At 48.2% G+C, this 14,208-nt stretch overlaps 2 protein-coding genes across 4 annotated transcripts in view; one reads left to right on the top strand and one right to left on the bottom strand.

The window, feature by feature from the left end:
- The window catches only part of LOC108161908 (sodium/hydrogen exchanger 9B2), a 42,140-nt gene extending 36,228 nt beyond the window's left edge, over nucleotides 1-5,912 (top strand). For 2 of the 3 annotated variants that reach the window (XM_017296311.2, XM_017296310.2), the window contains 4 exons: nucleotides 2,474-2,842; nucleotides 3,051-3,165; nucleotides 4,001-4,255; nucleotides 4,316-5,912. In XM_017296311.2, the coding sequence (XP_017151800.1) occupies nucleotides 2,486-2,842; nucleotides 3,051-3,165; nucleotides 4,001-4,255; nucleotides 4,316-5,769 (2,181 nt within the window). In that variant the 5' untranslated portion in view covers nucleotides 2,474-2,485 and the 3' untranslated portion in view covers nucleotides 5,770-5,912. Of the gene's footprint in view, nucleotides 1-2,305; nucleotides 2,408-2,473; nucleotides 2,843-3,050; nucleotides 3,166-4,000; nucleotides 4,256-4,315 lie in introns of those variants that run through there. The other variant, XM_017296308.2, reaches the window with a different exon arrangement.
- A 547-nt stretch (nucleotides 5,913-6,459) lies between these two features.
- On the bottom strand, nucleotides 6,460-13,184 carry LOC108161905 (HEAT repeat-containing protein 1 homolog). Its single transcript, XM_017296304.2, has 4 exons — nucleotides 11,918-13,184; nucleotides 11,599-11,855; nucleotides 7,816-11,541; nucleotides 6,460-7,757 (listed from the first exon to the last, which is right to left on the bottom strand). Exons 1-4 carry the CDS (start codon nucleotides 13,084-13,086, stop codon nucleotides 6,610-6,612), a joined length of 6,300 nt encoding a protein of 2,099 aa, XP_017151793.1. The 5' UTR covers nucleotides 13,087-13,184; the 3' UTR covers nucleotides 6,460-6,609.
- Between the last annotated feature and the right edge of the window lie 1,024 nt (nucleotides 13,185-14,208).

Below are 14,208 nucleotides of genomic sequence, written 5' to 3'. Positions count from 1 at the left end.
ATTCTTAGAGTCGTTGAGTTCTGTATAGAGAAAGTGTGTAAAGGAAAAATAAGAGTGTAACGAATGTATAGTATCTGGTATCTTGGATCCGATTGGGATCGAACAACGTAGCCTTCCATTATGAAATATTTCACTTGAGTTGTAAGAAGAACTATTAAGTTGAATGAAATCTAATAAAGAGTATTGGAAAATTATTTAAATTATTTATTTATGATTTATTTAACGCAGGATATATGCGGGATCATAAATTGCTGCTCAGAGTAGAAGGCATTTCGTTATCCTATACATGACCTGGATACCGATATAAATGTAATTTGAGCCACATATCAACCATTATATAGGCAGATATATTTGCCTAAAAGGCTTAAAACATTAACTGGTGACACACGAATGCTAATTAAGCGGCTTTTGTTCGCCGTTTGCTCGCATGACAGCACGTGACGATGATACGGCAATGATGATGATGTGTAGAAAAGTTTTGTCAACGCGTCTCTGTCTGAGACCAGACACGCGTCAATTAGAGCCCCGAGCCCCCCACAAAAACAAAAAAGACCACAAATATTTCAGGGTGTTTAAAAACTGGAGCTTGAGTTGAGGCGCATGCATGGAAACCTGTGTGGCAGCCACCAGCCGGCACCTGACTCCTGGCTGAGTGACTGACCGACCCGACCGACCGTTCGAGCATAAATATTGTCTAAAGTAATTTTTTCATGGCAAATTGCTCATATCAATAGCAGACCTTTGTTGAATCGACGTTAATTAGAGGTGAAAATTGACAACATTGTGCGTGTCTGGCCAATTATGCAGTTGTGATTGCAAATAGACTTTTGTTCCTCCCTCAGCGGAGGGGCTCTCTGCACATAAGTCTGGCTATATTTTGTGTTCCAATCAGAGCGTGAAAAGTGTCAACATGTTGCACATTGTTTAATGACAAAGTAGTTGAAATACGAATGAATAAGCTTTAAGAAAATGTTTTCCTGCAAGTCTTATACTCGAAAATGTTTTTGTTTGATTGTTGCATTGCAAGGCAGAAAATGCCAGTCCAGGGAATACATACATGTATATTTCCCAATGGCATTTACAGTGGAGCAGGTCAAGTCCTTCAGTTGGAAAAAGAGCTGTTAAATTCTGAGAAAATATTTACCGAAGGGCAAAAGAAAGGCATCAAAGGGGTCTCCTAGCTTTCGTTTCTGCTTTTTTATCCCCCACAATTCAGATCTATTTCAAATTTATTTAGTACAATTATAGATAGACTTGTCACCTGCCATGCGGTACTCATACTACTACTGAAAGGCTTGTGTGAGCCATAAATTAACAAATTGTATAACCAAAAATGTTGAATATCACTGGCCGAGAAAAAAAAAAGTAAACTCTGCCTGCCTGTGGCTTTGTTTGATTTCAGCTAACGAACCGCATGACTGGATGTCACATTTTGTTCTCTCCACAAAAAAATAAAAAAAATAACGAAAAAGCTGCCAAAAACAAATAATCACAAATTGTATATGAAATAATCAATTCAGCCTCATTATTTCGAGACGGCGGCGGCAGAAAATAAAAGACGGGAAACACTAAAACTGAGCTCACGTGAATTTATTTAGATAATCTGCGTCATAATAGAGTGTTGAACAAATAATGGTGTCTCTAGGGGCATCAAAGCGAGAACCGATCAGGTTTTTTAGGAAGAGGTAACCACAGAACCACAGATGTCTCCTCTGGGGATGTGATCTCCAGCCGTCTGATATAATTGAAGCTAATTGCTGTTAATTTTTATCAAAGCTGTACTATATTTATTTATTAGGTACGTTAATCCTTAACGTTTTTTCACATGTTCACAAATTCTTCACCGAGTGCACAGAAAGAAATGAATTGTATTATATTATTTGAATACTTTTATACAGTTACAATTATTCCTTCTTGAGCTGTGTTTTGTATTATTCGATTCAATTTATTATATTACAATGATGTAAAATCGTAGAGTTTTTTTTTAGTTCCCAAATGATCTAACAACTTCGAATAATTATTTTCTTTGAAATGAATTAGGAATTTTTGTTTAACTGAATTTACATATGTATTATAGATCTGTTAACATTCTAGTAAATCTTCTAGCATTGCTTTTAACAGTAGCCATATCAGATGATATTAGAGCTTCTTTAAAATGATTTCATACTTGATTAAGCAATTAGAGCCCCTGTTTTTCGTTCAGTGTACACCATCGGAGGGCTCCTACAGCTGCTGTGGTGAGGTGCGAGAGAGTAGCTGCAGCTCGAGTCGAGTCCCAGTCGCCACCTCGTGGTAATGAATTTATTTCATTGCTAAACGTTGAACGAGATAGTTGTAAAAAGTCGCGTATTGCTGATTAATATTTTCATACCTTCGATTCGAATCGGAACGTTGTGTGATGTTTACTGTCAGCTAAAGACCCACTGTAAACGAATAAAACGACCATAAATAAATCTATCAATTTGCCTGGCAGATCCACAAGACGATGACGGCCACCGGTGAGCCAGGAGCCAGGGATGACTCCTCCGTTGCTCCAGCCAGCCTAATCACCACGCCCACGACCATCATCGCCCCCTCACCGATACCCGTGCTCAGTGATGTGCCCATGCCGAATGGCAATGGCAACGGGAATGGAAGTGGAGCTGGAACTGGAGCTGGAGCTGGGAACAACTTCAAGAGCAGCATTGTCATCGATAGCCAGCCCAAGCGGCGTGTGAGCATTATCTCGGATCCGCCAATGATCGCTGGCGGTGGTGGAGGCGGTATTGGCGGTGCCGCAGGCCCCGGCGCCGGATACGATAACCCCGCCTTTGAGCAAAATCCTAGGCGTAAAATTTCACAGGTAACGAATTACGATTACGATCAATAGGTGAGATCGTAAATTTGGATTTTGTGTGTGCTTAGATTTACGCGGTAGCCATAAATACTCGTAAAATGTTGCTCATATTTCTGCTTTTATTGATTATCGGATGACGTCGTGCGATCGTGAAAAGATAACGACAGAAAGTGATTGAAAATAACCTCGAATTATATTTATATTGGAATTACAGACCTCCACACACTCGCACACGGACATTGGACCGGCGCGAAGGAAGAGCATACTGAAGGACACTGCCACCACCACCCATGACAATGAGAGCGATCGGGTTTCAACGCACAGCTATGGTGAGTCCAGGAAGGATTATCCTCCTAACATTCGCATTTCCGTTACGGAATAACATTTAAGGGGATAACTTTAAAAACTCTGTTACATTTTTACATGTACAGTTGTGTAGTACAGAAAGAGAACGTTTTCATTGGCGCCACTGTAACATCGTACAAAAAAGTGAAATGCTATAAAAAATACGTGTGTAAAGTGGGGTTCTGGGGAGCTTTTGCACGTATAAACATTCTTAGGATAGCTTCTCGAATTGGGTTTTATATATATGTAGCTCCGAAAAACGTGTTAAATTTCCGCATTTCTATTAAAATATTACTCTACTTAATTGGCGCCATCGCTACTAAACGGCGCCACTGAGCAGAGCAGCGTAGGAAAGTTTCACGGAAAATTTCAAAAATGTTGAAGAAATCTTTCTCCTTTTGATGGATTTCTTACTACCTAAGAGTTCCCTTGAACAAATTATTTGAAAAATGCAAATATCTGCCAGGTCGTCGACAATATCTATGTCTATTTCGAATTCAATTTGCCGGCGCACGGTTAACATTATCAATTAGCAGTAACCGGGGAAGTGGACTCTACCAATTTCCAATCTTATTGCGCAGGTCTTGCCTTTGACGTGTGCACACATACACCACACTCCACTCCCAACCCCCGCTCTCTGTTGATATTCTCCCCATAGTTATCACCTAATTAGAGTTCGATGATGACTGACGAGATAATTTGACGGGGGTTTTGGGTAAATAATACATCCATCCATCCCCCTATCGCCCCACGGAGGAGTGTGGAGTGCTCGCGTACCCAGAACTCATGGATTGATAGACGTTTGCAATTTTGTTGCAGAAAACTATCGACAGAATGCGCTGGACGTGCTCAATGCCAAATATAACGGCCATCAGATGACCCATAGCTCAGCGGGGGGCAGCAATGGTGGGGCCAACTTTGTGGAAGAATCCTGGATGTACACATTCTGTTTGAAGTGTCGCGGCGAGGAGCCATCGTCATCGTGGGAGCCACCCTTCTGGCAGAAAATCTTCCCCTATCCTCTGTGTCCCACCTTCAGGACATTCTCGCGACTGGTGTCCATCATTCTTATAGGTATGCAACGCCTCTAGCTATTCGCCTCTATCAAAAACTTAACTCTCTTGTGTCGCTCAGGTGTCCTCATTTGGATCACGGCCTTTGTAATCATTGGAGACTCGGCTGCCCCTGGTGGACAGCTGTTTAGCCTGGTCGTCCTCACTGTGGCAGCCAACTTTGGCGGCTACCTGATATCTCTGACCACCCTGCCGCGTCTGATTGGAATGCTCCTGGTGGGCATACTCTTTCAGAACGTCGGCTGGGTCAATCTCGATGGTGACTTCTCGGTGGTGACGGCCCACCTGCGCAAGTTTGCGCTGACCATAATCCTGACTCGAGCTGGACTCGAAATGGAGCCGGAAGCCTTCAAGAAGGTCTACAAAACGATTCTTAAGCTGGGCATTATTCCCTGGTGCGTGGAGGCCGTCATTGTGGCCGTGATGTCGCACTTCCTGCTCGATCTGCCCTGGATCTGGTCGTTCCTCTTGGGCTCCATCATCGCCGCTGTCTCGCCGGCTGTGGTGGTTCCCTGCCTGTTCCGCCTGCGAACGAAAGGCTACGGTGTGGCCAAGGGCATTCCCACGCTGGTGGTGGCTGTGGCCGGTGTGGACGACGCCCTGTCGGTGGCTATCTTCGGCATCATCAGCACCGTGATGTTCTCGGACAAGGGACTGGCGTATCAGATTGCCCAGGCTCCGGTTTGCATTCTGGGCGGCCTGGGCTTTGGCGTCCTTTGGGGAAGTTTGGCTCGCATTTTCCCCGAGAAGGGGGATGCCTATGTGGTGCCGCTGCGAACACTGCTCCTCTTCACCGGCGGCCTGATGGCCATCTATGGCAGCGAGGAGCTGGGCTTCGAGGGAGCCGGCCCCCTGGCCGTTGTGTTTTCTGCCTTTGTGTCGAATCTATTCTGGTGCAAGGACGGCTGGGATGTGGAGGATAATCCGGTGTCTACCGCCTTCGAGATCTTCTGGATGATCTTCGAGCCCATTCTGTTCGGCATCACTGGCTCCACCATCAAGATACGCGAGCTGGACTCGCACACCGTCTCCATTGGGGCCGCCTGCATCTTCACTGGCGCCATTCTGCGCATCTTTACCACGGCTGGCATTGCATTCGGCGATCGCCTCAACCTCAAGGAGAAGTTCTTCGTTGGCCTCTCCTGGATGGCCAAGGCCACAGTCCAAGCGGCTTTGGGGCCGGTGGCCCTAAAGCATCTCGACGAGAACTCCACGGAAGAAGAACGCAATTACGCCAGCATTGTGCAGACGATCTGCGTCTTCAGTATTGTGCTGACAGCGCCGCTGGGTGCCATTCTGATATCGGTGACGGGGACAAAGCTGCTGACAAAGACGAAGCAGCCGCAGGATCTCACCGGCTGGCGACGCAGCCATCGGCCGTCCATACGCGACATCAGCATCATCGATGAGGAGGAGGAGCGCGAAGATCCCGAGATACCCGAGGACAAGGAAACGCACGACAACACGCTTAACAATGCACACATACCCAGCATCTCCTATACGTACAACACATAAAAGTTGTCAAAATGGGGAATGGGATCTCCTCTCCTTGTTGTTGGATCGCAAGCGCAATGTGTTGATTGTTTTCTTATTGTACATTAGCCTTAAGTGGACTTTGCATTCCGAAATAAATGAATAAGTAAATCAATTGAAAATAATACTCAATCCCAGACACAATTTGATACGATTCTATTAGATCACGTTCCATCCAATTTTTGCTTATTTTCAAACTGTTGCTTCTCAAATTCTCAAGGATGCATATATTATAGCTGGATCTGTAAGTGCTGTAATGTTACCCTTAAGGAAAATTATTGAATATTTACATACATCCCCACAGCATTCGCTGGTCTCCTCTGGGAGAGGCCAAGTGGATTTTGTGGGTAATCCTGAGGCTGTTCTTTATGCCTTTCTTCGGGCTTCAAGTGGCACTTTAAACAGGAACAGCAAATAAGTGTTATGAATGGTTGGGAATACCCAAGAACGTTAAGTGGTGGCTGCCCCCAAGCCATCAAATTAGCTGTGATGATATGGGGGCTGGACTTGGAATTGTTAAAAGTGGAAGAAATCATTAAGAAGTCTATTCCCCAGTTGCGTCACTATTTGCATTATCCCAATCTATGGGCTTCATTTCATGCTGTCGAATATTTACCCAGTGCCCCAAATCTTTATCGAGCTGCATTTTTTGCCTCTGGAACAGTCTGAACAGATCGTGCAACGCCATTATATTATAAAATTTTTAAGATTCAGAAAAAATATCTATTAATTAAATGAACTAGCTTTCAAATCGAATAAAAGCTGTGGGTCTACACTTTGTATCTTTATCTTTATATGGTAACATCTTTTACACTAGGCAATTTACAAATATTTTTGTATTGGCTCGCCCAGAATGGCTTCCAATTCCTGGACCCCATTGCGTGTGTTCTTCTCCACTCGCTGATGTTCATCCTCTAGGAGTTCGGCCACAAATGGCACTGTCTCCGGCAGCAGGGGAGCAAAGCTTTCTCCGAGCTTACGGGCAATGGACACACAAGTGTTGAATGCCAGGATCCGCACCTCGGGCGTCGTGGTACGAGTCTTCAGGAGCACCTGACTGTTGAGCTGCTTCCACATGACATCGTTGGTGGCCACGGCCAGCTGGGCAATGCACTGGCTGAGCGCCAACTGCAGTGGCTCGCTCCCCAGGATCAGATCGTTTTCCAGCTGGTCCACCAGTGGCTGCATCAGAGTGTTGAAACGATGGTCGTTGATGAAGTCATCGGTGCAGTGCAAAAAGACATGATAGAGGGTGTTCAGAATGGCCATCAGCAGCTCTACATCATCTGCCGGCACTCCTGCAGTGAATTCCCGATTGAGAGTGTTATGCTGCCGCAGCAACTGCGAGGAATCTGCTATGAAGTCGCTGGCAAACAGAACGAAGAGCGACTTGAGAGCCTCGGCTATTCGGTTGGTCAGCAGGAAATACGTGAGTTGCGTCTCCCTGGCACTGCTCTCCAGCGCCCATTTGTGAACTTTGGAATACATGGGACGGAAGCTGCTCTCCGACAGCTTTAGAATCCAAGTGACAAATGCTTCGCTGATGCCTCCCTCAATCTCCGATACCTGCAACCTCTCCAGTCCGCGGCCACGCACCTGCAGACGGAACTCCAGCGCTTGCAGGAAGAGCTCGCTCAGCGCCTCCTGCACAGGCTGCAGTTGGGCATTGGTGTTGTGTTTGACGCACTGCAGCAAAAGCTGACGCATCAGCTGGCCCACCTCATCGTAGGCCTGCAGTTCTAGCAAACTAGTGTAGGTCTTGGTGCAGCTGGGCACGAGGATCCTCACTTCCACACCCTGGGAAACCACAGACCAAACCTCCTGCAGACGCAACCTCAGTGCCTGGGCGCGCTTATCCGCTATTAGGAGTGGGCTATCCAGCTGCACAGAGAGACGGACCAAAGCAGAGATGATGTCCACGAGGTAGGGGCCCAAAAAGAGGGGCAGAGCCTTGAAGAGTTTGTGGAAAGCTGTGAAGGAATAAGTGTTTAAAATCAATAAATAATGAAAATAAACGATGAAAGTTACCCGTCACAAGAGTGGAGCAGACATAGTCTGGTCCCTGTTTTAGTGTGGCCATTTGGTGGACCTGCTCCTTGAGGAATTCTGTGAGTTGTGGGGCAAACTTGGGCAGCTGGGCGAGGGCGTGGGCCTTCAGGCTAGAGCAAATCTCCCCGAGGGTGAGCACCACATTGCCCACAACAGCCTTGGGTACATTGGAGCGTCGCTTAGTGATCTTTGTAAGTGTGGCCAGCAGGGAGCGGCATTCCTCGAGGAAGTCCCTGCCATGTCGATGGGCCAAGAGCTGCAGAGCCTGCAAGGCCGTCTGCTGGAGCTGGGCCTGCTGGGGATTACTCGAACCGCTGTCGAGGATGCCATTGATGATGGCCTCCAGGGGTGCGAAAAGCACGCCAAAGTGCTCCGTCGTCGAGTGGGCAAAGTAATCGCAGGTGGGCGTCAGCTTTGTGACGAGCAGTTCGAGCACCTTGATGCGGACTTGGATGAGTGGATGATTCAGCAGATCGGTGATCACATTCAGGAAGTACTCCGGCGACAGCATACCAATGGCATTGTCCAGGACATCCTGCGCGTGATTGGACAGCACCCGCCAGTACTTCTCCAGCGAGGAATTGGCCGACGATGCTTCCAAGGCCCGATTGACCACATCCACATAGGCCAGGGTCTGCAAGATCAGAGCCTGATAGTGATCGAGTAGATCGCTGGGATTGGCACTCTTCATCTTCGCCTGCCACTCGCTGGAGCTGCTGATGCCCGACAGATAGTCCATGATGACGTATTTGTAGTGCCGGAGCTGCTTGAACGATCGCGTGCGGACATCAAAGAGCTGCTGCTCAGTGGACAAAAGAGAGGAGCTGCTGCCTCCATTGGCACCCGACTGCTTGCTTTTGTCGACCGGCAGCTGCTGGAGGTAGTCCAGCAGGCGTATGCAGGTCTCTAGAGCCACACTTGGCTCCTCGAACATCAGCGTCAATTCGCGGACAAAGTCCAGACGCGACTTGTCCAACGGCACCTTGTGCGGGATCGATTCCAGCAGCACTTGAGACTCGAAGACAATGCACAGGAACTGCCAAAGATGCTCCTTGGGATCGAGGACACGGAATAGCGTGGCATAGAGGGACAGCCTCCTATGCACGGGCACATCCGTGCAGATGTCCGCGAATACCTTAAGCACGGGTATAACCAGGCGATCCCTTTCTCCGGTATTCAGCAGCAAGATGGGTATAATGGACTCCACCACGTTGTGGATGATGTGCAGACTGAAGGCATCGTCGTGCCTGGCCACTGTGGAGCCGACAAACGTGAAGATTTCCACAATCTTGTGCAGCACCTGCTGCGGATACAGACCGGCACAGTGGGTCAGGAAGAGCAGAGCATGCTGCTGGGTCTGGGGGTTCTTCGTGTTTCTCAAACACTGGACTACCTGCTCGATGCGGAAGCAGGACTCTGGCAGTGCCTTGGCCAGCTGCACCCCAGCCGATTGGGCCGTTTGGCAGCAGTGCAGCAGGCTGGAGAGGATCAGCTGCTTGGGATACTCGGCAGCGGTGTGCTCCTCTAGCGTGAGGCAGGACTGCAGCAGCTCGAAGAGGGTGGGTATGAGCAGCTCTGAGCCCACGAGTTGTTTCTTGCTCTCCAGCAGCTCAAGCAGCGTCATGCCCTGCTTCCAGGATGCGCTGGTGAGGTCCACCTGCTTGGTGGCCGTGCTTCCTCGCTTCGTGGGTGTCTTGGAGCGCACTCCCTTGCCGCACATTTCTGTTAGCATTTCTACCAGCGGCTGGCATTCCATGCGGCAGCGTTTGAGCAGCCTGTGGCTGGCCAAAAAGATGCTATCGTTGTCCGCCTTGGTGGCCGCCTCCACAATCAGCCTGATCAGCGATACCTTGTGCTTCGACTGCAGGCGCTCGTACGTTTCGGGGGTGAGGATGCCCAACAGGACACACGGTATGGGCTGCAGCTTCTGGTCCAGCTGAATGTAGGCATCATGATGCGCAAAACTTTTCTCGAACAGATCCCAGGCGAGCGGTTGGGTCTGTAGCACACTCAGAGCTACATTTCCTTCGTAGCGCTCCATCACCGACTTGTAGATCTCACTGTGGGGCCAAGGCAGCTGCTTCAGCTGACAGTTGGGCCCTTGCGCGAGGGTAATCTCCTCCAGAGCCGCAATACCCAACGGCAGGAGGGAGGTCAAGAAGTGCTCATCGTTCACATGTTTGAGGGCTCGCAGTAGGAAGTCCTTGCAAATTGGTGGTTGCTCTGGATCAGAGGCCAGGGCCAGCACGGCTCGTCGAAGCTTCGATAGCATTAGCTTTTCTTTGGGCGTGGCCTGCTCTGGCTGCAGTATGGTGTAGAGTATAAGGGCATACTGCTCGTGATCCATGCCCAGTTCACTTCTCCGCTGGAGCAACGCCTTCACCAGCTGGTGGACATGCGGCTCGAGCTCTCGTTGGCTCATCAACTGAAGCGTGTCCATGGCCTGCAGGCGGAGTGTCTGTAGTGGTGAACCACAGGCGTTGGCCACACGCAGGACATGCAACAGGCTGCAGTCCAGTTTGGAGTCCTGGTTGGCTACCACCGCCTCCAGCAGCAGGAAGCCTTGCACTCGGAACACGGTATAATCCGAGTCGTTTGCCCACAGCTGTGGCAGCCTCTCAAATACGCAAAAGTTTGACAGGAACTCCAGTTTGTGTTGAGGTACGGGCAGCATCAAGCTGAAGCATCGCTTGAGGGCTTGTGTCCATTCCAGACGCTCTGCATGTTCGCAGCGTTCGGTGAACACTTGGGCGCCAAGTTTCTCCATCAGGCGCAGACACAGGCGCAGTGCATCCGTTGGCTGAGTCCAGGGCGTGGCCACAAGACCCGTCCATTTGGTATTCCGCGCCAGAGTAAGCAGAAAGTCCAGGTACAACTGAAGGGGCACAAAGTTCTGGTCGGCTCGATTGCTTTTAATGGCTCTGATTTGAAGGCGCCGGCTGTACAGGCTGATCCTGTCCAGCATATGCAGGCTCTCATGGGGCTGCAGCTGTCGCTTTGCGTAGGCGGTGAGGAGGAGCAGCAGGTGCGTCAATTGGGAGGCCTCCAGCAGATGGGCCTCGCCCCCATGCTCTTCCACGCTCTTCAGCAAGGCCTGCTCCTGGCCAAACAGCTCATGGCTGCTCCCGGCTATCACATCCAGAAAGTGCTGGCGATGTTTGGTTACCGCAAACTCGGAGAACTTCTTGCTCACCTTCAGTTGTCCCAGGAAGGGGACTTTGGCGCAGAACTCGCTCTTCAGTATCATCAGCAGGGCACAGTGTTCGTTCTCGGCTAGAGGATCGGACGGAAAGAGCAGTGGCATGAGGGCCAGCAGCACTAGATTTGTGTCATAATGATTGCTAACGGCGGCAGTGGTCAAATGCTGGACAGTGAGTGGAACCACAGCACGCCATTCCTTCTGCTGCTGTGATTGCGCTCGACGCAGTAGGCGACACAGGGTCTGGGCAAAGACCACAGGCTCCAGCATTTGCACGAGATCCTCAGTGGGTAGCGACAGTATGGCTGTGACCACAGCACCACTATCATCGTTGATTCGGTCGGGCAGACATTCCTGCAATAGCTTGACGCTACGTTCTCGTTTCTTGTCCATTTTCAGATTCTGCACGAGCTGTTGGACAGCGCTGAGACGCCAATCGGCGCTGTAGTGATAGAGTTTTTCATAGACACGCTTTGCCTTTTCATCCGAGGTATTTAAACGGAAACCTAAAAGAGGATATATATTATAAGGAATATGTATATATAAAGTCAATTTTCACTCACCCAAAGCCATTTTCAGGGCTTTCTTGCGGTTGCTGCTTGTAGATCTGGCTCTTAGAGCTTCCTTAACACTGAGATCGAAGGCCTCCGGATAGCGTTTCTCTAGTTTTTCCAGGTAAGCTGCATACCACGTCTGAAAGCTGGTCTTCTCAGGCTCGGTTTCATCATCCGAATCTATGACAATTGTATCCTCATCCATGGGAGTTGGTGGGGGTGACGCCGCCTCTATTTCGGTATTCACGAAAGTATCCAAAAAGCAACTGGAAAAAGAGACACCATTCAAAAGTTTACCTACAAGAATGAGGTTCTTCAAAATACTCACTTGATCAACTGCTGGGCAGAGGGCTTGGGAAAGGGCACATCGGAGAGCAGATTATCGAGGAATTGCTTATAAGAATTCGAGGAGGGATCATCCTCTCGAATAGCTGTCACAGCGCCCGTCATCAGAGGCATGCATAGAGACTGGATGGCAAAATTGCCATTCGCCAGCGATGCCAAGGCAGCAATGAGCCACTTTTGGCCTATAAAATTCAGAACTGTTTCCGGCTTAAGCTGTGGCCCGGCAGCCTGTTGCTTGCCATAGATGCAAACCAGTAGCAGCAGGGATTCGGTTTGCAGCCGCTCGAATGGACAGTTGGCCACACGCTCCAGCAGGGCATCGCAGACCTTGCTCTTCAGCTTGGTGCGAGACACCAGTTGGGCCACAATCACATAGGAGGCGGCCATGAAATCAATTGTGTCGGAGACCAGGCCTTGCAGCAGTGCCTCTAATATGGTACTTATATGCCAATCCTCCAGTGGTTTGGCTGTTTGCAGGGCACCCACAACGATGGTGGCATAGAAATTAATCTGCGCCTGCAGCTGATGGGCTCGCGGACCCAATTCCTTGACGGCCTTACGAGTGGTGCGGCAAACGAAACTGAGGAAGGCTGGATTGCTGGCTGCTCGGTTGATCAGAGCCGTCTTGGCCAGTGGCACGCCTGGTCGCTGCAGGGGACGCAGCCAGAACCACTCGGCGTCTGCCTCGCGCAGCCTCATTGTCTGTAGGATCTGGACAAATATGTTTGTCTCGTGGTAGGGCAGAATCAAGGCCATCACCTCGCCCCTGTTGTATTCATGGATCTGGAAGCGACGCAGCAGCCACTCGAACGCCATGTGAGCCGGCCTAAGCAATATGTACGGCGACAGCAGACGCAGGAACTTGGCTATGGCCGCATCCAGCATTTTGTTGACCTCCGGCAGCTCCACAGAGCGCTCCAGCGTGAGCGTGGCCTCATCGAACAGCGTCAACTGGAACTCCTTGAACGCTGGATTAAAGTCTGTCAGCTCCTGCAATCCACTGAGTCCAATCTCATAGATGGCCCTCCTGTCCTTGGTGGCCGCCGCCTTTGGGTCGAACAATATAGAAGCGCGACTCCGGGCATCAACGAGGGTGACCGTTGTCTGCGGTGCTGCCAATTTCTGCAGTTGCTGGGCCAATGAAGTTGTCATTTTTAATCAGTTTTCCTTGCACAACATAAAACGAAATAAATATAAATTATCGCGGAAGAACCTGCATGCCACACGTGTTTTGATCAGTATGACCGACCTCAGGAATATACCAGAATATACCGTCTCATTTTAAAAATATACCGTAAATATACTAACGAATTAAAGGTCTATTTTACATATTCCTCGCTTTTGATCTTCCGTCGAGTATTACTAGCTAGATAAAACATTTTGCCATGCCCACATAATTTTATTCGATTTATGAATCAATTTTCTACTTGACTGGCTTGTTTTAAATACTTGCTTTTGTTGGATTTAGTCTAAAAAAGGTTTTAGCGAAGAAGGTCAAATAATTAAAACGTAAGAGAAAAATCGTTCCAATTGCTCAAATTCTTTATTCCGTTGAATTCCGCCTAACTAAAACCTTTAGCTCTACCCACATAATTTTACGCCATTAATGAATAAATTTTCTACCTGATTGACTACTTTAAAGTACTCTCTTTTATTGTATAGTGTATAAAACAAGGTTTAAGCAAAAAAGGTCAATAAAAAACAATGGTAACGTAAGTGAGTATGGAATGTCACGTCAACCGGAGTTTGGGGATAGGTATACCCTATTTGGTTAATATAATATGAAGAAACTGTTTTAAAACGTAATTAGTTAAGAAATTATCTCAGATTGTTATGTTTTAGACATATTAATGCATATGATATGCATTCTTGTAAATATATACCCCTTCAAAAAATCGTTGAAATACCTTTAAAACAGAGACTGAATAGTTTTGGCCCATATTGGTGCATTAGATGACAAACATTTTCTCAGCTCTATAACATCCATTTCCCTAGGGTATGACGAATGTTGCGCATCCATGATAAAATATTGTAGTGTATTTATGGTTTTCTGCTCGTATTTTTGATTTTTTGAATTCGACGAGGGCTGGCTTCAATGTTTTTAATCGCATTTTTACCTGGATTGATTACCACAAGGTGAGTTCATTCTTACAGATATATTTGTCTCGTAACAACAGATATATTCGATCAGCAGGTGCCATCTCCAAGAAGTTGCAAGGTGTCTGACCTAGATAGGGTAAATTTAACGATTATAGTGTTTTTCCAATAGGCGCG

The sequence above is a fragment of the Drosophila miranda genome, chromosome 4, assembly GCF_003369915.1.
Source record: "Drosophila miranda strain MSH22 chromosome 4, D.miranda_PacBio2.1, whole genome shotgun sequence".
In the NCBI taxonomy this organism is placed as follows: domain Eukaryota; kingdom Metazoa; phylum Arthropoda; class Insecta; order Diptera; family Drosophilidae; genus Drosophila; species Drosophila miranda.
This window is presented reverse-complemented; position numbering and strand designations above follow the sequence as displayed.